Here is a 20571-nt window from a genome sequence, read left to right on the forward strand (position 1 = left end):
AAATAAAAAAAGGCCCGACACGCGCGTGAAAAACAAGAGGGGGTCCAAGAAGACGTGGAGAACACTGTGCTAACGGACGGGACGGCTCGTCGCTGCAACGACAGATTAGATGCGACCACAAGACGCCTGTTTGCTCCAACTGCGTCAGGTATGGGTTGGAATGCGCCTGGCCCGAAGGCCGTCGCTCTTCAGGACGCCGCCAGAGACCGTGAGTTGCCCTCACCCTCACCTTCAATCTCGCGCAGTAGGGGGAGGGGTCGATGTGGCCCTTATCTCCGATCTTGATCGGCTTATGGATAACTGACACGCTCGCCATGTCGTCGCGACCAACAGGCTCTACGAAGATGTAGTTTCGAGACTGGCTCAGATGGAAAAGCTGGTGGAGGAGCTCCAGTCCACAAAGCCAGAGCAGGGGGTGACACCTCCACAGCATTTTAATCACAGCGAGTCGCCGGTAACCGCGTCGCCCTTTGCGGCGACGACGTCGTCGCCAAACCACCGCTCTCCCCTGTCGAGACGGAAGGCTAGCAGCGCGAGTCCTTCTTCGGGCAACCCTGACTCCTTCCCCTCGCCGCCGTCCGCTACATCCTCGACGGGGGCGAGGCCGTACTATGCTGGCGCGCCCGATGATAGTACGGTCATCGCAGCAGGTAATAAACAAGAGCCTCTGTCCTCCAGAGAGATATCACTGGACGTAAAAGCATATTGGCTGACACTCGTCCTTCGCCAGGTGCCTGCTCTCTGCTTTCACCGCAAGGGTTGGCCCAAATTGAGCTCCTCATTGGAGACTCTAGATTCTCCAATGCTTTGCATGCTGCGCGGCCCAAGTTACAGGCGCTACACGACCAACCGTATTTAAACCACGCCGACCTAAATCACCCTCTGCCTCCCAACCATGTGATCATGGAGTGCGTGAACGGTAAGCCGCCTGCTTGAAAGCCGTTATTCCCGCCCGCGGCAGATGATGTCGCAATTTGCAAATTGTTACTGAAACCAGATCGCTAGAGTACTTTGTGACGATGAACGCCAGCATACGGACGTTCCAAGAGCACGAAGTACGAGCCGCGCTCCGGTCCTATTTCCAAGGCCAGCCTCCTGCCGATCCAGGTTGGCGAATGGCCGTGAACGCCATCGTTGCACACACTCTCCGCAAGAGGAATCGTATGCGAAACAAGGAAGAGTACCAAAAGTACATTCATAATGCCCTTGGGATGGTCCCCAATGTCATTATACGCACACCAACGCCCCTGACAATAGGGGCACTGTTGTCGACAGTGAGTCCAAGCGACCTTAGAGAGAGCCGTTCAAGGCCTCTTAACCACGGCCTGGATGTTATTAACCGTACCGGCAGGTCCTCTACTTCAGCTTCACATCTGAGAATCATGTCGCTTTGACACTTATGGGTCTCACCGTGCAGCTCCTCTTGATGGCGGGCTACCACCGTCCGGAGCCCGACCCGTCCTACGCAACCGCCGAGAGCTTGAACCCTGTGAATCACCTCCACCGTCGCCGCCTCTTCTGGCAGGCCTATATCATCGACCATGACCTCATGCTACGTATCGGCAAGCCTCCGCTCATCAGCGACGACTTTCTCCTCGACCTACCCGAGGAGCACCCGGCAGATGGATACAGCATGTACTATTACCCCAACGATGTGACGCTCAACTTCTTCCTCCAGCAGGTCCGCCTCGCCCAGATCCAGGGCCGTATTGCCGGTGCGCTGTACCACCGTACCGGCGTCCCGCCCGCTGAGCTCGAGGCTGAGATCCGCCGCCTCGACGCCGACCTGCAGGAGTGGCGCGAGAGCATTCCCCCGATGATCCGCGCCGAAAACGTTGAAGCGCTGCTAGACGGCGACTATCACAGGATGGTGTGCTTGACAACGCTGCATTTCACGTACTTCCAGCTCGTCGTGGCAATCCACTCGGCTGCTTTCAGGTTGCCTCTGCTGGAGGACCAGGAGGGTACGGAGGCCGGCGATATAGGCCCGAGTCTTGCCCTGTGTGTGAGCGCGTCGCGTGCCGCCATCTCACTCCTGAACTACCATCAGATTGAACACCCGTATACACCGTAAGTGAACCAGTGTATATGACAGGTTCATGTCAAAACTGACAAACATTGCATAGGTATCTGCTGTATCAGATTGCTTGGAGCGTAGACATCCTCTTTGTCAACATCCTCCAGAACAAGACCAACCCTCGCGCACGTCGCGACCTCGACCTCATCCGCACCGTAATCTCCTTCTTCGAGAAGTACGACCCAGAACACCAGTCTGTCGTGTCGTACCATGTCATTAAAGTTATCGCGGACGTCGCCGCTTCCGTACTCGCAAACACCCCAACACTGCCGCCGCACATGCTCCCCGTCTCGCGTGGACCCTCTGCTGCCTTCCAACAACCTCAGCAGCCTTCGCAGGATATTTCGATGCCGGCAGGGGTACCCACGGATGCCTTCTCTCCCCCGATGGGAGGGCCCGGGTCGGCCCGTAGCGGCAGCATCACCAGTGGTACTGCCGACGTCCTAGGTCCCATGACGAGCCTCTCCATGTCCGACGCGCAGCAGCAGCAACAGCAGCAGCAGCAAGGCTTCATGAACCTCGGGGCGGGGCTGACGCAGCCTAATGAGGGCCAGTTCTTCACCGGGTTCATGGACATAGCCGCCGACTGGCGGCTGCCGTTGGATTACCAGCCGGAGCTGTGGCAGTATGACAGTCTCTTGGATAACCAATTTCCCAACCAGAACTGAGAACACGCCGCAGTCGGAACCAGAGCTAGAGAGCTAGAGAGCCAGACTTGGCATAATCGGGGCCCACTGTGACGGGCCACATCCGGCATCCGGCAGTCGACAGTGGTATCGTGGGCTCGGGAAGTCGCCGAACGACGCTTTGCATCGGCGGCACCAGTAGCTGGCCCCACATGGCGCCGCCCCGAAGGTGAAATCGACAAGTGCTGCATCGTCCAGCACGCGACTACTTGCCCGAACCAACGGGTACCCCGTCCTCGATGACGATTGAAAAAAAAGAAGGGTAAAAAAAAAGCACCCACTACTTTGGGCCAGAAACGATGTAATGTCCGTCCGAGAAGCTGCCGTGTCGCAAAAGCGACGTGAGCCCGCTACACACGCATGATGGTCGGATGTGGACACAGTCGAAGCCCTTTCGACGAGTTGGAGAGGGAATGGGCATGTGAAAAGAGAATGCCCGCGCGCCAAGACAGACGTCGGTAGCACAGGCAAGCAGGGCTTCACTACTGCACCAACCGTACGGGACGCAGGCAACTGGAATTGAACTTTTCTGTTTTCACCCCCCTGACAATCTCCACCTGCTTCGTGTCTGATTTTTCCCCCCGTTAGTCCCGGTGCAACCAAAAGACATGCCAACCGCAAAGAAAATAAATATACAGGCACACGGACCAAGAAAAATGTCTCGCTGAGTGAAACCCGTCCTCCCCTTGAGAATCAAAACAGGCCTCGTTGCAGAGAACCTTTAATCGGAAGTATATCGATGGGTGTCTCTTTTTTTTTTCTTTTTCCTTTTTTACTCTGCCTTCCCATTCTACTCTCGCATTGTTCCTCTGGGCAATCGTGTTCTCTTAGCCGCTCCACAACTCCATGATAACACCAACACCCCCCCTGTCGATGATGAGCAGAATCCGGGGTAGAAATTGCCAGAGGCAATCGTGACGTCAGCGCCTTTCCGGACTCTGCGGTTTCACTTATCCACACTTTGACCATCAAAGGCTCCTCGACCGAGCGACGGGAAAAGGACAAGCGCGACGCCAGCAATCTGCCCTGGTTTCTCCCCCCCCCCCCATCCGCCCAGTCTCGCCAACGCGGCCAGAATCTTGCGCACGTCTTTCCTGGAATGTTTAGACCCTGGCCTTTTCTCTCTCTGTCTCTCTCTCCCCTCCGATCCCGATTTCTCCCTCCAGCTGGTCTTTTTGCATTGCCGCCATGGTCCAGTGCGACATCTATAATCAGCTCCATTCCACCTTTTCTCGTCCGACCTGCCCCTTGTCGACGACACCAACAGCAAGATATCCACCACGGCCACGACCACACTTTCACCGAGTCGTCATCTGAACGGCTTTAAGAGGATACGGCGCCCTCAGACCAACAACATTGGCACTCCACATCCACTCCACTCACAATGGTGTCGGAAGAGAAGAAGGCCTCGGCCGAGGACCGGAAACGACGATCGGCGACGCACCCGCCCAAGACACTCAGAGAACGCTTCCTCCACTCGCTGCCCTACTACACGGGACCGTACGGCGTGGGCTTCCTCGAGATCGAGGCGCCGGTCCGCCACCCTCGTGTCGTTTCCGAGCTCAGGCGCGACAATGTGCCCTTGCTCAGGCTCGACACCGTCCTGTTCGCCATCTACTACCCGTGCGCACTCAAGTCCAAAACGGACGACCACGCCGCTCCTGAGCACGGCCACAACAACAACAACAAGCAGAAGAAGAAGGCCGGCGAGAAGAAGCCAAAGCTCTCACGAGTCGGATGGCTTCCGCGTCCGCGGGTCCTAACTTGCAAGGGCTACGCCAAGTTCTTCAGCGTCCCGAACCTACCGGTGACGGCTTACATCGCCGCCACCTCCATGTTCACCAAGCTCCCGGCGCTGCGCAATGCCAAGCTTGCGGGGCACTGGCCGGAGGAAATGCTGGGCGACGAGGGCCCGACTGGACGAACGGCGCGGAACGAGGAATCGAGCTCCAGCACGAAGCCAAAGTTCCCCGTCATCATTTTCAGTCATGGCCTCGGGGGCTCCAGGATGAGCTACAGTTCCATCTGTGGAGAGTTGGCAAGCTACGGCTTCATCGTCGTGGCAGTAGAGCACCGCGACGGAAGCGGTGCCAGAACCTACGTCAACCTCCCTGAGAACCGAGAGGTTTCTGACAGTGATTCATCGGTGGCCCAGGCATATGTCAAGACCGTGAGCGCCAAGAAGATTAAGAACAGCAAGACGGGGAAAAAGAGCGACCAGCATTACTGCGTCGACTATCTCTTCCCCAAGGACAATGCCCAGGACACGGCGCCGCACAACGCCCGCGGGGTTGACACCGAACTGAGAACCGCCCAAATCGAGATGAGGATGGCGGAGATGGAGGAGGTGTACCGCATCCTCGGGTACATCAACAGCGGCCAGGGACACGAAGTAGAAGCCATGAACATGAGAAGAAAGGGCAACGTCGCCTCCAGCTCCAAGGGCTTGACGGGAATCATGTGGGAGGACTGGAAGGGCAGGATGTTCCTCGACAACGTAACCATCATGGGCCATTCGTTCGGCGGAGCGACGACGGTCGAAACCCTGAGGACGGAGTCGCTCACCTGGGTCGGCCAGGGCATCATCCTCGATGCTTGGGGCCCGGCCACGCCTCATGCGGGAGACGACGTCCGACACCGCGTCACAAAGCCACTCCTGTCGATCGGGTCCGAGGCCTTTATGCACTGGCAGGAAAACTTTGACAGACTCGTCGACATTTGCAATGAGGCAAGGGCAGAGGATGCACTCACTTGGATGATGACCATCCGCGGATCAACGCATCTCTCTCAGACCGACTTCGCCATTCTGTATTCGACCTGGATGGACCTACTGTTGAAGACTCTGGTCAATCCCCTGAGAGCCATCTATCTCACGATATCGCCGTCACTCGAGTTCCTAAAGATCACCCTGCCGCCGGAGCAGACAAAGTACAACACATGGGTTGATGAGCAGATTCTCAAAACGACAGAGTCACCATCGGAACCACTCTCAGTGGTGACGCATAATCATCGCCCCGACGATCGATGGATCGCCGTCCGCCTCAAGGTAGAGAACGAGGCGGCGCTGCGAATGAAGAATTGGCTCCGTCACAAGAACCGGGTGCTTTTCAGGAAGGGCGAAGGATCAGGCATGCCCTCGGGGCTGATCAACTGGGGCGAGGGCAACGAGGTTTGGATGCACGTGAGTCCGGGCCGCGAGTCCGTGGAGAAGCATATGCAGCAAAACGAGCGGAGAACGAGCGAGAACCAAGCCTAGCTGGCTAGGTGCATCATGCGCTGTACTACAAATACCTGTATCTTGTAAGCTGTTTAGACTGGGTAGCGATTTCGAGTGTTGGCGTTCAAGAGGGGCCTGGGCGGACTTACCATACCCACGGGTTTGGGAGGCTACCAGCGATGTTTTGTGTATATAGAGCGAGTGTCTGAGCAAGCAAACACGATTTCTCCTCGACTTACCAAGCTGCAAGTGTCCATGCAATACAGATTCGCTTGGTTGCGTCCTGAGGGATTGACGGTTAGCCGTTAGTGTGAGGCGGCAAAAAGAACAAAAACGAAAAAAACCCCCGTGATTTCAGTTCCGGCGTAGATTGGTCAAGAGTTCTGCGAGCCATCGGATGGATGGGCGAACGGGCAAGACAGCTGGGTGAGTGCCCATCAAGCTCTGTGGGAACGTTCTGGCGCTTGCTCCGAACCGAAGCCTGTGCGCAGTGCGCTTTGTCGTGGGGAGATGGTAGCTGTGGTTTGAACTATGAGGTGAGGCTCGGACTCACGGCCCAAGGGAGCTAGCTCGCCAAAGACCCCAGGGACGGCTGCGGCAATTTCGATCGGTCGAGCCAGGGGTTGTCCGGCACTGTGACATGTGGAGAGGGATGGCGCCACGAGGTAGAGCAGGGTGGACGAAAGTTGAAGATGGGCTACGCTGGTGGTGGCGGTCAACGAGGAGGAGGCTTGTTCCATCTGCAGGTCGACCGCTTGAGTGGGCTATTTCTGGCATTTGTGTCTCGCTTGCCTGCACCGTCTTTTCGGATAGAAATGCCGTGGCGTGAGCAGCACTAGGGAGAGCCAAGACAGAGAAGCAGGGAGGGCCATCGATCATTGCATGCAGGTCGGCGCTGTTGGCGGTGGTGTGGAGGAGGAGGATGTGAGTGGACAGTATGCAGCTGTCAGTTGATGCGACGAAAAAGAATACGAGCTGTGCCGTCAGGGACTATTGGGTTGTGCGCGCAGCCGGTGGCCTGTTCAGAATGCTGGTGAGGTCTTTGGAAGGAACCGGAGATGCGTGACCTTGATTTGGGGGGAGAAGGGGGGAGACGGAGAGAGAGAGAGAGAGAGAGAGAGAGAGAGAGAGAGAGAGAGAGAGAGAGAGAGTCGGAAGAAGGATTTAGGAGAGACGTCTGCGAAGGAGGTTTGACGGGCAGGGTAGCAGGCACGAGGTCGTGTCGTCCATGTCGTCCGCAGCTTCAACTTCAGGTGAGGCGAGGCGATAATTAGAAGCCAGGTCGCGGTGGGGGCCCGAAAGAAGCCACACCAAACGACACCGCCTGCTAAAACACAAGCCAACGACCAGAAACGCGAGACGGCCCTGTACTACCTCAGGTATGGTATCGCGGGGAGGGAAACGTTGGAGCTTCTGCCCTGCTGGCAAACAAAACGTCGGCAGGGCAGAGCTGTGCCTGGTTGGTCCCCACTTGCCAAGGGAGATGCTCAAAAATAGGCGTCCGTGTTAAGCTACCTAGCCATGACCTGGTAGCCGATCGGCCAGGGAAGCCACGCCGAGCTTCGCTAACAGTGGGCCGGGAGGGGTGGCGCCTGCAGCGGTCCCTTGCCGAGCTGGAGTTCTTCCAATGCACCTCAAAGCTCGTATTATCGAGCGGTTGCAACTCTGAAAAACGGCACTGCGCGCGCGTGTGTGTTTGTATGTGTGTGGCAAAGATTCCGGAAACCCAACCCTTTGCTTTGAGAACTCGACCTCATATGGAAAGATACATCAGACATTCAAACGCGCGATGCAGATAGGACGACAGTCTTTGGGCCTTCCGGTGCTCCTTCATTGAGCCCCTCCAGGGTCTCACATTGCCTCCACTCCCGTGTAACACCACCCACACGACCGGACGGCTAGACGACACACAACGCATCGATGGATGATGACATGGCACGGCAAGGTACATTGTCCTCCTCAGCTGTATCCGTTCCAAGCGACAGGGTCGCGCTGAAAGGCCACGTCCAGGCGCTCGCCGAGATGCAAGACGCACCATGTTCCTCCATGGCACCTACCTGCCTTAGTCTCCCTTCTTAATCTTTTTTTCGCTTTTTTGGACATTAGCGAGACCTGTACCTGGGCCTCCGGTCTTCTGCACCTGTTCTTGGATCCGGCCCTCACCTCAGACCTGCTCGGGGACGGTGGGAAGCGGATCACCGTCCCATCTCACCGTAGCCCCGACCTTGACGGGGTAAGCCATCCGATCGTCAGCAATGGATGGACGTGAGCTACTTCCCAACGTGCGCTGTTTACGGTCAACCTCTACGGGAAGGCCTTCGCACCATAGCCTATTTTATCTCGCCGGTCTGTGTCCCCCCCAGCGACCGTGGCCGTGGCCGTGGCCTTTCCTTACCCAGTGGTCGCGTAGAACGAGGTTTGACGAAATTGGCCGTGAGAGAATTCTACTGGCTGCGTGTGTGTAGTGTTGTGTTGTCGTGGAGAAGGTAGTCTCGCCTTGCCATGCAAACAAGCTCTGCACGCTGCATGGGGTCAATGTACTCGGGAGACCAGGGTAAACAGCTGCACCCCGATCTGTAAATCCTTCCCCTTGACCCTAATAGGAAGAGAACTATTAGTCTCAACCCGACCCCGGCTGCGTCCCAGAGATATCACCCTGCTTGCTCTTTCCTCTTCGAAATTCCCTTTCCGTCATCAAGACTGCCCCTCGTTGAATATCTTGTTTTGTTTCACAGCAACGTTACTTTGTCGCACTTTCTCTCGTGGGCCCTTGCCTCGCCAGTAGCTAATCCGTCCATCTCGTCTCGTCTCTTTCCCCCTCGTCCCATCTTGGCCGCTCGTTCACCGGCTTTTTTCGGCCGCACCCTCAGTATCGCCACGACATTCAGCACCTAATTCACCGTCGCGATCCGGATTCCGGCTGCGATTGCCCTTCTCGCAAACTGTCTATGCCGCCGCGTTCCAGCCAGTGTCCTTTAGCAAACGCCTTACGAAACACAACGAAGATTATGACAACACGCAAACGCCTTCTTTAGTATCGCCTCATCCTTTTCCCATACTCTGCGACCGCTAGTCGGCGATTCCCACCCGTTCTTGACGCCACGACTCCACCCACGATCACCCATCTCCAACCCTGCCGCGAGACCACGATACCCGAAAATGACTGCGACGGCCGCTCAACACGGCTCGACCACACCGCGAGGCAGCAGGTCCAGGTCTAGGTCTGACAGCCTTCAGAAGATGCTTGAGCTGGAACATGCCCGGAAGGTACGCCGATCCCACCCTAACTAACCTGACGCCTCGGGCCCGCGTGGCATCCACCTCAATTTGGCTATCTTAGCTCCCACCCACTAACACGCCTCACCTTGCAGCTCGAGCGTCTTCAGGGGCACCAGTCCATGCCCGTCTACACACATCCCTCTCACCTGGCGTTTCAGCAGGTTCTGCAGCATCATGTAAATCAAGGTCGCCCTCCCCAGTCTCCGCCGAGACTCAGTCCTTTTCCCACCATCAGTCCTCCGCCGCCCGTGAAGCCTCTCGTCCCACTGCAGTCTCGCCGGAGGGAGTCATCTGTGCAAATTCCCGTCAAGAAGACAGACCTGCCGCCCTCTGCCATGAAAGCTGCCCGCCGAGCCACCGCCTTGCCTTCTCTGTCCATCTCTGTGCCGCCTCCGCCCTCAAATACCAAGACACAGATCGATCGCGAAGCGGAGCGCAAGGAGGCTGTCGAGCACAAGCACAAGACAGTCACGTTTCTGGACGTTGACGTCCTCGAGGAGCCTACCGCGGACGACGCATCCTCCATCTGCCACTCCCCGAGCTGGGAGTCCTTTGGCCAGAACAAGAAGAAGGAGAAGAAGAACGAGGCCAAGATGCGCAAGAAGGAGAAGGAACAGGCCGAGAAGCAGGTTGAGAAGGAGGCCAAGTCTGTCAAGAAGATGCTGGCTGCCAAACTCACCAAGACTCCCCCGTCAAGACCTCCGAATGCCTCAAGGTCCATCTCAAGCCCGACCACGTTTGCCGACGACCGACTTCGCTCGTCAAGCGCTCAAGCTTTTTACGAGCCGCCTCCGCCAATCCGTCCCCAGCACACCAGACAGCGATCTGACTCGGTAGCGATGCAGCTGAAGGCTGCGTTGACGGGTTACAAGACGCCCAGTCAGTCTCAACCCGACGAGAGTCACGGTTTCATCGGCGGCTTGAAACTGGAGCAGAAGAGACAGGCAGCTGCTGGGATGCCTCTGAGAAAGCCTGTTCCGCCGGCTTCTCTGGCGCACCAAAGAGCAAATTCATTCGGGCCCGAGGTGATGGTGACGCCACCGGCGTTCACGGCTCCTAGCCTCCTACGATCTACTTCATACGGGCTGGAGGCCGAGATAAACAAGCATCAAGAGGATGACGCGTTCGCTCCGAGGACACCACGAGTTGCTTCAATGCATGTGCCTTCTTGGTGTCAACCTCTGGTGTCTCCTACGGCACCACCCGTGCCGGATGGAGGCAACCTCCAGCAGTGGAAATCCAACGCGGCACAACAGCAAGACTCTGCAGTCGCCGACGACGACGATGAGTTGGAGCCTCCCCCTGCACTGAGCGAGTTCGTGCTCGAGCAAGAACGAGGTCGACGGAGGGAGAGCTACGTCCACCAGTCCCGCCAGCAGAGCAGAGAACGGTCCATCAACGGCTTCAAGGACGAGACCCGTGTCTCGTCAGCCAAGTCCCACTATCCTCCCCAGACTAACCGACAACACCAATCTAGCTCCCACTCATCGCCTTCCAACAGCAGTACTTTGAGTGGCAACTATCCACCGCGCAGTGGCTCCACGACCAGCCTTAGCGCTCACAATGATCAGTCGTCCCAAGCAGAAGACTTCACGATCACCTTCCGTCTCCCCTACACGCCCCCTGCTCATGGCAGTCCCAATCAAGGGTCGTTTGACCGTTCAATTTCGCAAGGACCACCGGCGTCCAGGCTGATACCGAAGGAGATACCTCTCCCTTCCGTGAGGTCATCGTCGCGTGAGAAGCCTCCATCCACACCAGGAGCCGCAATCAGGAGCTTCAAAGATGCGGCCAAAGCAGCTTTCTACAAAGTATCGTCCCCCGGACCCTCCAGGCCCCCAGTCTCCAACTATTTTACACGTGCCGTCCGCGAAAACACCATGACACCCGACTCGCCATCGAGCTCACGGTACTCGACCGACGAGCCCTCGCCATTACCAGCTGAGCCTGTCCGGCCGTTTGCCGCGTCTGGCGAGTCCAGCATGCCGTCAAGGGATTCGTCGGCTCGTCCGACTGATAGGTCATCCATGTCGTCGTGTGATGAAGGTTTGCCTACCTCATCTACAGCCACGACCCCGGATTCCTCAAGGCCCCAGTCGGAGAAGGGGTTGATGCCGGTGGATGGAGAAGTAGGAAGAGTGGACAACGCGACTGTGTTGGTCTCGGACGACTCGAGATCGTACAGACTCTCTCACACGGCCCTGCTGGCATGCTCGCCAACTGTCTCGAACCCAAGGATCAGTCTCCCCCCGCAGATTCCAGTCCAGAACCACGAGGCTCATCTCAACGAGCTGGAGGCTCTTGTTACGGAGAAGTTCGGCAGGAATGCTAGTGTCGCCGATGCTGAGGACAGTGACTCGTCCCAGAGCTATCCCACTCCTACACACACAGAGAGTTCAGTGTTTCCCTCGCCGCTGACGTCTGCATCTCTCACGAGCCCGCAGGAGTACGACCAGAGGGAACAGAGGCAGGCAGAAAACGTCGCTGCGCCGGTGCAAGATGCGCCATCTTGTGCAGTTCAGCGTCAACCGAGCTTGACTAAGAGTCGCTCGAGCCCTGATCTTGTCCTCGATACAAGTTTCCTTCCGAAGCTCAAGCACCAGCCTCTAGTGCCCCGGGCACTTATTCCGGCCCCGCCACCTCGCTCATCTAAGCGCGGATCTGTCAGTAACCTGGCCGGCAAGGCAGCGACTCAAGCAGCACAACCATCGGATGCGGCATGGAGAAAGTCGGCTGTGGCTCTCAAGGCTCCCGCGAACCCTTCGAGTTACCTCGAGGAGGCTCGCAAATCCATGCAGGGTCCGCCTGGCCCACCACGATCCAATCGCGTATCACGCGCGTCCATTGTACCTCCCAACGGCGCCCCCGAACCGGTTGCCAAGATGCTGGTGGAGTGCTGCAGCTGCAAATTTCTGCACGACATGCCGAGCAAGGTCTACGAATGCATGGCGAACCCCGAAGGAAAGGTTGAAGACCGGAAGCTTGGGGTCAGCGGTGTCATCTCGACGACGGTCAAATGCCCGTGGTGCTCTCACGGAATGACAACGCGATGCTGCGCAGGATACGCGGCAGTCATCTATCTCAAGGAGAAGCTGCACTAAGCAAGAGGAGAAACAAAACACGAAGTGATGGGAGATAATATGGTTTGCGATCTTGGCTTCGCGTTTTGCACTTTGACTTTTGAGCTCTCATTGAACTCGGTAAAAGATTAGAGACCAACGGACCGGTACGATAGGGAAAAGGTGGTGGTAATCAAGCTTGCACGGCCGGACTGTGTACAAACATGTATTAATAGGAGGGTGCATACCAGCCAGCTCTTTGGATGAAGACTGACTTGAGAAACAATACATCCATTAGCTGTTAACGTTACCTTTCATTAATTCCCGTGAAACAGCTTGGTCAGAGAAAAGGACGATGACTGGCTCGATGCAGAAGAGCTGGATCCCGTCGCTGCTCTGCTCTCCCTTCGGATCAACGAGCCAATCACGAATGCCCGTTCACATGTCCAGCTTCCCGATCGGGCCATGTTCCAGCCGTCAAGCTTCTCGCGACGAGTGTCCTACAAAGAGGGCCGTCCCGTGGGCAAAAGGCCTGTACATTCTGGGGAGAAGGTCTCGCCCTTGGATTTACTTCTGGTTCCTCGAGAGTGAACGAGATGAGAACCGATGGGCGCACCGCGTGACTAAACTCCGCGTGGAGGGCAGACATTGCCGTTCTAAGTGGCCTAGAGGTCAGCGTTCCAATGTGGGGGAGGTGTGCGGGTGGTGTGCAATGCCACACGTGGGCGCGTCCATAAAGCTGAGTGCATTCGGGGCGGCGAAATCCCGAGAACATCAAAGTCGGGGCTCACACGACACCAAGGCCAGAGCATCACGAGAGAGAAATCACCGCCCCTCCACCACCTCCGTCTCACTCGGCTAGGCATCGCACGCTGCCCCCGAGGTCGGCCTTGACTATGCAGCCGTCCTCGGCGCCGACGGCTCCACGAACGCAAAGGGCCCCGACCTCCCGCCCATTTGCAAGCGAGGGACAAGGAGTAGCTGGGGATAGACGGGTTCGCTCGTCACGTATGCAGCCGCCTCGAAAATTGTGCACAAAAAGGTTTAATAGTCGTATTACAATGGGGGAAGGAAAAAAACTCAAAATGGTATCTCGGGTGTGCCATCTATCCCTCGGTCCTCTTGTCTAAATTCACTGGAAAGAGCTCGACTGTCCCGGCCTCCCGCTCATCTTCAGGCTCTCCTCCATCGCCCTCTTGAGGTCTTCGTCGTCGTCGTCATCTTCATCCGCGACCTCGCGCGCCTTCCCCTTGGACGCGTTCCGCCGGAACTCCTCCTCGGCCAGGCTTTGCTTCTTCACGTACTCCATCACAATCTCTTCCTCCGACTGCACCGCCGCGGCCTTGTTCAGATGCTCCCGATGTGCGGCTTCAGAAGCCTCGATTGCCCTTCTCAGTTCCTCTTCGTCGTCATTTGTCGTGCCCTCGGTGTGGCTCCGCTTCGATTCTTCCAGTATGCGCTTCAGCTCCTCGTCGTCTTCGTGTCCTGTGTGTTGAGCGACCTTGGATTGCTCGAGTGCACGCTGGAACTCCTCGTCGTCCTCGTGCAAGCCTTGTCCGGGATGCACCCCCGCAGCCCGCACCGACATGCTCTGCTGAATCGCCTGCTCGATGAGCCGTTGGTACTCTTCGTCCGTGATTTGCAACTCGGCACTCGAAAACGGGTCTTGGTCCTGGTTCTTCGTGTCCCTGTCGTACGACATGGGCTTCTCAGGTCGCACGTCCGGAATCCCAGTGCCGCTGCTACGGAAGTGGTTGACGCTTGCTCTGATCGCCTGCTCAACAGCCGCGTCTTCTTCGGGGTTGCCGCGGGAAGTCTCCGCGACAGACGCGCGAATAGCCCGCTCAAACTCCTCATCTTCGGCAGCGCTGGTAGTGCTGCTCTCGGGCAGCGACAGGTCAGACCTCGAAGCAGGTACGATAGCCTCAACGTGTCCCTTCTTCCACGATTCTTTCCGGGCGTGTAGCTGTTTTCTCTCCTCAAAGGACAATTTCCTTGTGTGCGACCAGCCGGTGACTGGAGGCGTGAGACTCTTCTCGGGTTGGCTCTGCATATAGGGGCTTTCGCCAGCTGCTCTTTGTTTCTCGCGCTGCTCTTTGAGCTTCATGGCTTGGAAGTTCTTCAAGTCAAACTTGACGTTGTTCCACCGAGCAATCACATCCTCGCGTTCCGGAATGCCGGCAGCCTCCATATCCATCTTTCCCTGCTTCATGCGAGACGCAATGATGTAGTTCTGGACGCTGGTAGAGAACGCATTGCGAAGTGTTGCATGGACACCTTGCATGGTGTACGCCGGGACGGCCCAGATAGCTGTCAAAGTTAGATACCATTTCACTCGCCCGTCACTTTTTGCAGCACTCACCAGATGCGGGCTTGAGAACCAAGCCGCCAATGCCTTTGCCGAATCCTTTGATGAGACCAGGAACGCCCTCCTTCTCGGCGCCCTTCAGAGGTTGCGTTACCAACCCGCCAATGCCGTCGAACATGCCGTAGCCGAATTCCTTTGCTGCAATTCTGACGCCGCTGGCAAAGTCCGTCACCTTCTCGGGAGGCCGGACGGTGTCGTCGTTGTATAGGCGGGGGGCATTTCGGAAACCCCTGGCCAGACCAAGACAGACGTTCATTGGCGTCTTCACTCCGGTGGTGACAATGCGACTGACGCTGGTGCCGGCTGCCACAGCTGCGTCAACGCCCACGGCCGCGGGCGTGGACTCTTTAAAGGACCGCTTCCCTGGGCTGTTGGGTGGTCTCGTGGGCTGGCCCGCCGATGGGTTCTCCGACGGTGCCGTCTCACTCGGAGCAATCGAACCAGTCTCTGCCGGACTAAATACCATGGAGGGTGCGGTTGACGTCGTCTGCGATGGCGTCAAAGATGTATCGGGCTGCGGTGAAAGCGGGAGCGTCGGCGTAGAGCCACCCGTTTCCATGAGACCTAGTTGTGTCGACGATTCTGAAGCGCGCGTGCTCGGAGCGAGCGATGCACTGTCACTTCCTTGGAGAGACTTCTTGCCAGATCCTGATTCCTCCGGAAACGACGGGGTCGCCGGGGGTTCAGGGTCTTGTCTCCTTTGCTTCTGGCTTTGAACAACTCTCGGGGGAAATCTGCCACAGCCATGCCAATGTTGCTGAGGTCTGCCACAAGCGAGGTTGCGACCGCGGAAATAGGATCCCACGGTTGACCCTCCGTCATGTACTCCTTGGGCCGGTAGCTGCGATTTGTCAGTTATCGGCACACGCTCCATCGGCGGGAGAACTTACAGCTTCAGGTCAGAGTATTTGATGAGGCCCCTGTCTACGAGCACGGCAGCAGCCATGGGGCTCAGTTTGACCTTTGTCCGCCTGACGCGCCAAGCGGCCGCTCGGCTGGGTTCAATGGAACATCTGAGCTCATCAGTATCCAAATGATCGTGGAAGCTCTTTCCGCCCAAATCAGTTCCCTTCTCCTCACGGATCTTGTGGCCAAGCTCTTGTGCTCTGGCTTGGGTCTCGGGCTTGATGGCGAAGTTGATGGCTTCAGCAAGCTTGTCTCCAGTGAGCTCCTTGTAGGGAATCGGATCCGGACCAGCACCGGCCTTCGAAACCATGGCTCCCCAGAACGGCTGGTCGCCAAAGAACGGTACAATGATGGTGGGCTTGCCGGCTTGGATACCAGCTGCGGTCGTTCCGGCGCCACCGTGGTGGCAAACGGCCGACACATGCTTGAACAGCCAGTCGTGGGGTACGTTACCCAGCATGAAGACGCCGTCCGGGAGTCCAACATCCTCGGCGCCGAGACCACCCCAGCCCTTGGAAACCAGCGCTCGCACGCCAGTGCGATGTACGGCATCAAAGATCATCCTGGTCAAGGCATTCGGGTCGTCGACCACGATGGAGCCGAAACCAATGTAAACCGGAGGAGGGCCGGCGGCCAAAAAGGCGGCCAGGTCAGGCTCAGGGGTAAAAGCCGATGCCAAGTTCAGGAAGTAGAACCCAGAGATATCAATCTCACGCCCCCAATCGTTCGGCTTGGGGATCAACGCCGGCGACCAGCAGTATGTGTAAGGAATCCTGAGCCTCGTCAACACACCAGGGGCCCAGATCAGCGACATGGGCTCCAAGTCCAGCGCTTTTTCTCTAAAGCGATTGATGACGTCGCCGAGGCCCTGCCAGGTCATCATCTCGACCAGCGCGTACGAAACGTAGTTGGTCATGACGGTATCGGTGTTTGTCGACTGGATGTTGGCCAGGGGTGTGGGAAAGCCCGCGTTGGCGTCCACGGCATGGTGAACATCAGATGCAGCGGAATGCCCATCTTCTCGGCAATGTGGATATGGGCGAAACTCGGAGGGTTCGCGATGATCGCATCCGCCACAAAGGGCTTCTGGGCCGGGTCTCCGGGTATCCCATAATGCTCGTCCAACGGTTCGTCCCTGGCATGCGGCTTGGGCGGCGGGCCCAGCCCGTCGCCCGCCTCGATACACGACCGCCAGCACCCAAGGAGGATCTCCTGGATGCCCCTCCGGCGCTTGCTGACCTCGCCGCTCTTGAGCGTGTCGAAGCCGGGCATCAGCCCCGGGTTCTTGACCATGAAGGCCATGAGCTCGGCGGGGTCGCCGCCAATACAGAAGAACTCGAGCCCATTCTCCTCGACAAACTTCTGGAACGTCGCGTGCGTGGCTATCCGCACACGGTGGCCGTACGTGTCCTTGAGGACCTTGCCGAGGGCGACGAAGGGCTGAACATCGCCGCGGGAGCCGACGATTTGTATGACTAGGTTCAGCTGCGGCGGAGGCGTCTGGCCCGGCTGACCTCCGAGGCTTGGGGAATGTAGGCGGGAGGGAGGGGGCCCTGGGGGCGCTTGTCATCGAGGAGCTGGCTTCGTAACGTCGGGGCGAGGATCTCGGCGAGGCGGCTGCCGCTCTGGTTGATGTTGATGTTGACTCGGCCGTCCCCTGGCATCACATGTTAGCGCGTCTCGAGGTCTGAATGTCGGCGGGGGTATCTGTACCAGTAACATTGGCGCCGGCTTCGAAGCCCGCCTGATTGAACTGCAGCTGGTTGGGAAGGTCGCCATAAGCGGGCGGAGCCTGATTCTCGGCCTCGAGGGAAGGCAGGTTGAAGCCATCAGAGACGAGGGCGTCGGGGACCTCTTGGCTGTCGATTACGTCGAGGTTGAGGTCGCTGCGTCGCGGAGGCGGGGGAGGGGCAGAAGAGCTCGCGCCCGCTCCTGTGTTTTTGACGCCCGTCATTGCGGGGAAAAGTCGGTTCTTCGACTCGTCAACCGAAGATGAGAGGACCAGTGACAATGTCAGAAGGTCGGTGATATGTGCAAAAGGATCAGGTCATCACGGTAGGTTGTGGTATGTGATCAAGGTGCCGCAAGCGTGTAGTTGTAGTAGAAGCGAGAGGGAGCTGGTGGGCGGAGAGCTATGCGCTGGGAAAGGCACCGTCTCAACACAGCACAAGAAGCTTAGTGGCACGGCAAGCAAGCTAGAATGGATGGTGAAGCAGAGTGTGTGTTCTTCAGTGACGTGGCCAAGGGGGAGCATCAATCCGATGATCAAAGCTGAGAATCTCAGAAGCAAGGTTTGGAGGTGCAATGCGGTAAAAGTGCATGAGCGACGACAGCCATCCTAAGTATGCAGCCCCGTTTCATCATCGGAGGAAGAAGATCAAGCTTACGGCGAGACCCTGGAGCTACAGTGGAGGGAGGGACGATTAGTGGTGGGGGGCCCAGACAAGGAGCCACAAGCAAGTTCCCCTCGAGGATTCCAGGGCCTGTTTTTGGAGGAGGCGTCCCTCTGAACTCCCATGCACTGCCGTGCTGCAATAAATCTAGAGAATGGCGGCGCCTCCATTGCGCAGCAGGCTTGGGGATTCATAGACTCCCACACTCGCACAGCACGGAGCGCTCCCTGTTCACGCCCCGGAGAGGGACGGCTATGACGTCCACCTTCGTGACGGGGTCGTCCAATGGAACGGAGGGGAGGGAGCTGAAGATCCTCCAAAGAAGGGGCGCCCCATTGGGCCAATGACGGGATCTTGATGGGACGATTCAAGGGCCGTCGGGTCTGTAACCCCGCACAGCCACAGACGAGGGGATGGGCTGAGGGAAAACGAGGGCCCCCGCTAATACGCGTATCAGGCTCTTAACAATGGCAATCTTGAGAAACCGCTTCCAGGCAACGACAAAACCTGTGTCTTGGTTCGTTGCGGGATGCTCCCAGGGGACTTTGGCATGCCGAGCCCCAGGGACGCGTGGAATCCATAATTAAATCCCTGGTAAGCATTGCAGACGGTGTATTCCGCCGCGGCAACCGGGACGGCGAGGTAGGCCGAGAGCCAACGGCGTTGAGCAGTAATGGCCGACTCCAAACTCGCTGCTGAGAGTTGCAGCCAGTCACCAACCCATGAGCAGTTGAGACCAGTTACAACTGGCACCGTCAATACCCCCCTCCCGTGACTGACATGGTCAAACCACAGAGTACCACTGATGGTTTCAATACTAAGCCCAGTGCAGGTGAGTTGCCCGTGGAATTCTTGATATGTGACGGAAATAGTATCGTCTTGACTTCGTTACGAATATTCCTAAGACGACCCTGTTTTTGACATCCAAACAGCGCAATTCTAGAACAAGATGAAACGGCAGCAAGACACAACGAAGACAAGGGAGAAATGCCTACCAGAAATGCCAGTCTAGACGAGAAAGGCAGACACCAGAATTCCTTCTAGTAGTAAACACTCCAACAGAAGCAAAAGAACAAGTGCGCCACGGGATTAGTAAACGTAAAAACAACAACGGCAACAAGCAAGAGCCGGACAGAGAACATTCCAAAGCTTTAGCACTCAAAAAAAGCAAAAGATGGCAAAAGATGAGGTTCTCCCCTTCCAGAATCGAACTAGAGACCTTTCGATGACAATGTAACCATTACAGTCGAACGTGATGAACCAACTACACCAAGGGGAGGAGACAGCTAAGCTGCTCTTGGTGGATCGTTGAGTAACCGGCAAAAGGTTATTCCTATATAGGGCCGGTATCCCGAGCCTGGCTAGCTATGAGTGGATCTGCGTGGGCGGCCGGATAAAACAAGCCTTTGGTGCCTTGCCGAGCATTGATTGGCTGGAGAGGCCAACGGCGGAGAGAGGGACCAGCTGCTCTGATGGAGACGAAAGTTCCGCCAATAGAAATCTGCTGCGCGCGGAAACAAGATGGAGGGCCCCCCAAGTTAACCTTGTCGCGCTTCAACTCAATTGCCTTCACGTGTCTGTCCGGCTCAACTCTATTTCAGGCTCCTGCAGAGTCTTGCACCGCGGTCGACATCCGCTGGTTCAAGCAGCTGTTTATCCGTCACCTCTGCTCAAGTCTCGCACAAGTCGATCCGGATCTGCGAACCTCTTATCGGGCACTGAACGGTCGTAGTGTCGTGGGCTCAGATTCGCCGTTGGAACCTGGGCCTCCGTTGGCGACTCCACACTATTAAATGATGTGACCAGTGTGGAACGGTGGACCGCTTCTCCTCTAGCCGGGCAGTCACCTTCCCAAGGAGCTCAGGGTCGCCACAGGGGTGATGGGCATCCAAGGTGTTCGGGCTGAGGTGTGGATAGCTACGCTCGCTCATTTCCCTGGCATCTGGACAGCTTCGTGGCGGTGGGTTTGACAGCAACTCTACGCAAGTTGGTGGGTTTATGGTGGTGTCGCTTTCTCTGGACTCGTCCCCCTAGGCTCTATAATCTGTATCAAAGTTTAGCCTTGATACGTAACGGCATTGTCAAATCACCAGAGACAAAGCATAAAGCATCTTGGGCTCCAGAAGTCGCATTCGACCGCCTAGACTAGAGTTGTAATAGAAAAAAAAGGAGGTATAATACAGCGGCGCGCCCCGGTCATGCTCTTCTCTCTGCCTCTCGCTCCTCGAACCGAGTGCCCTGATCCCTTGAGCAAAAGCACGCACCCACTGTCCATTATCGTCAAAAGTTGCTTTTGTGTTATTTTCGATGCCAGATGCCACTCTCCATGCGTCCCAGGGCGGACCCGTGTCCGTGGACACGCATCGTCTCTGCCACGACGTCACCCGAGCAGTGGCATTTCGCGTGACCCCGTGTCTCTCAGGGCTCGTAAAGCTTTCAACCCCAAAGCTAGGTTTTGTAACCACCTCTCTCGGCCCTCTCAATTCACTCCTTAAGAGGAGAACTTGCGGGTAATCTTGGCAATGACTATGACAGATGTGTCAGCTAGCTGGGCCCCCTTGAGGGCACCGAGTGCCAATCAAAAAA

At 57.1% G+C, this 20571-nt stretch overlaps 3 protein-coding genes and 1 non-coding gene across 4 annotated transcripts; 3 read left to right on the forward strand and 1 right to left on the reverse strand.

Annotated features, from left to right (window-relative positions):
• Positions 1–903: 903 nt before the first annotated feature.
• Positions 904–2745, forward strand: ColSpa_01999 (fusaridione A cluster transcription factor fsdR; the record flags this gene model as incomplete). Its single annotated transcript, XM_049268211.1, has 4 exons — positions 904–919; positions 1006–1274; positions 1352–2070; positions 2127–2745. The coding sequence occupies 4 exons, from the start codon at positions 904–906 to the stop codon at positions 2743–2745; spliced, it is 1623 nt and encodes a 540-aa protein (XP_049124168.1).
• Positions 2746–4147: 1402 nt separating this feature from the next.
• Positions 4148–6019, forward strand: ColSpa_02000 (platelet-activating factor acetylhydrolase; the record flags this gene model as incomplete). Its single annotated transcript, XM_049268212.1, has 1 exon — positions 4148–6019. The coding sequence occupies one exon, from the start codon at positions 4148–4150 to the stop codon at positions 6017–6019; it is 1872 nt and encodes a 623-aa protein (XP_049124169.1).
• A 3120-nt stretch (positions 6020–9139) lies between these two features.
• ColSpa_02001 (uncharacterized protein) lies at positions 9140–12360 on the forward strand (the record flags this gene model as incomplete). Its single annotated transcript, XM_049268213.1, has 2 exons — positions 9140–9247; positions 9352–12360. The coding sequence occupies 2 exons, from the start codon at positions 9140–9142 to the stop codon at positions 12358–12360; spliced, it is 3117 nt and encodes a 1038-aa protein (XP_049124170.1).
• A 6816-nt stretch (positions 12361–19176) lies between these two features.
• On the reverse strand, positions 19177–19264 carry ColSpa_tRNA_054. The gene is given in 2 exon segments: positions 19177–19212; positions 19226–19264. It is a non-coding gene; the product is annotated as a tRNA-Tyr (tRNA).
• Between the last annotated feature and the right edge of the window lie 1307 nt (positions 19265–20571).

The sequence above is a fragment of the Colletotrichum spaethianum genome (assembly GCF_022836535.1).
Source record: "Colletotrichum spaethianum MAFF 239500 DNA, contig03, whole genome shotgun sequence".
NCBI lineage: Eukaryota > Fungi > Ascomycota > Sordariomycetes > Glomerellales > Glomerellaceae > Colletotrichum > Colletotrichum spaethianum.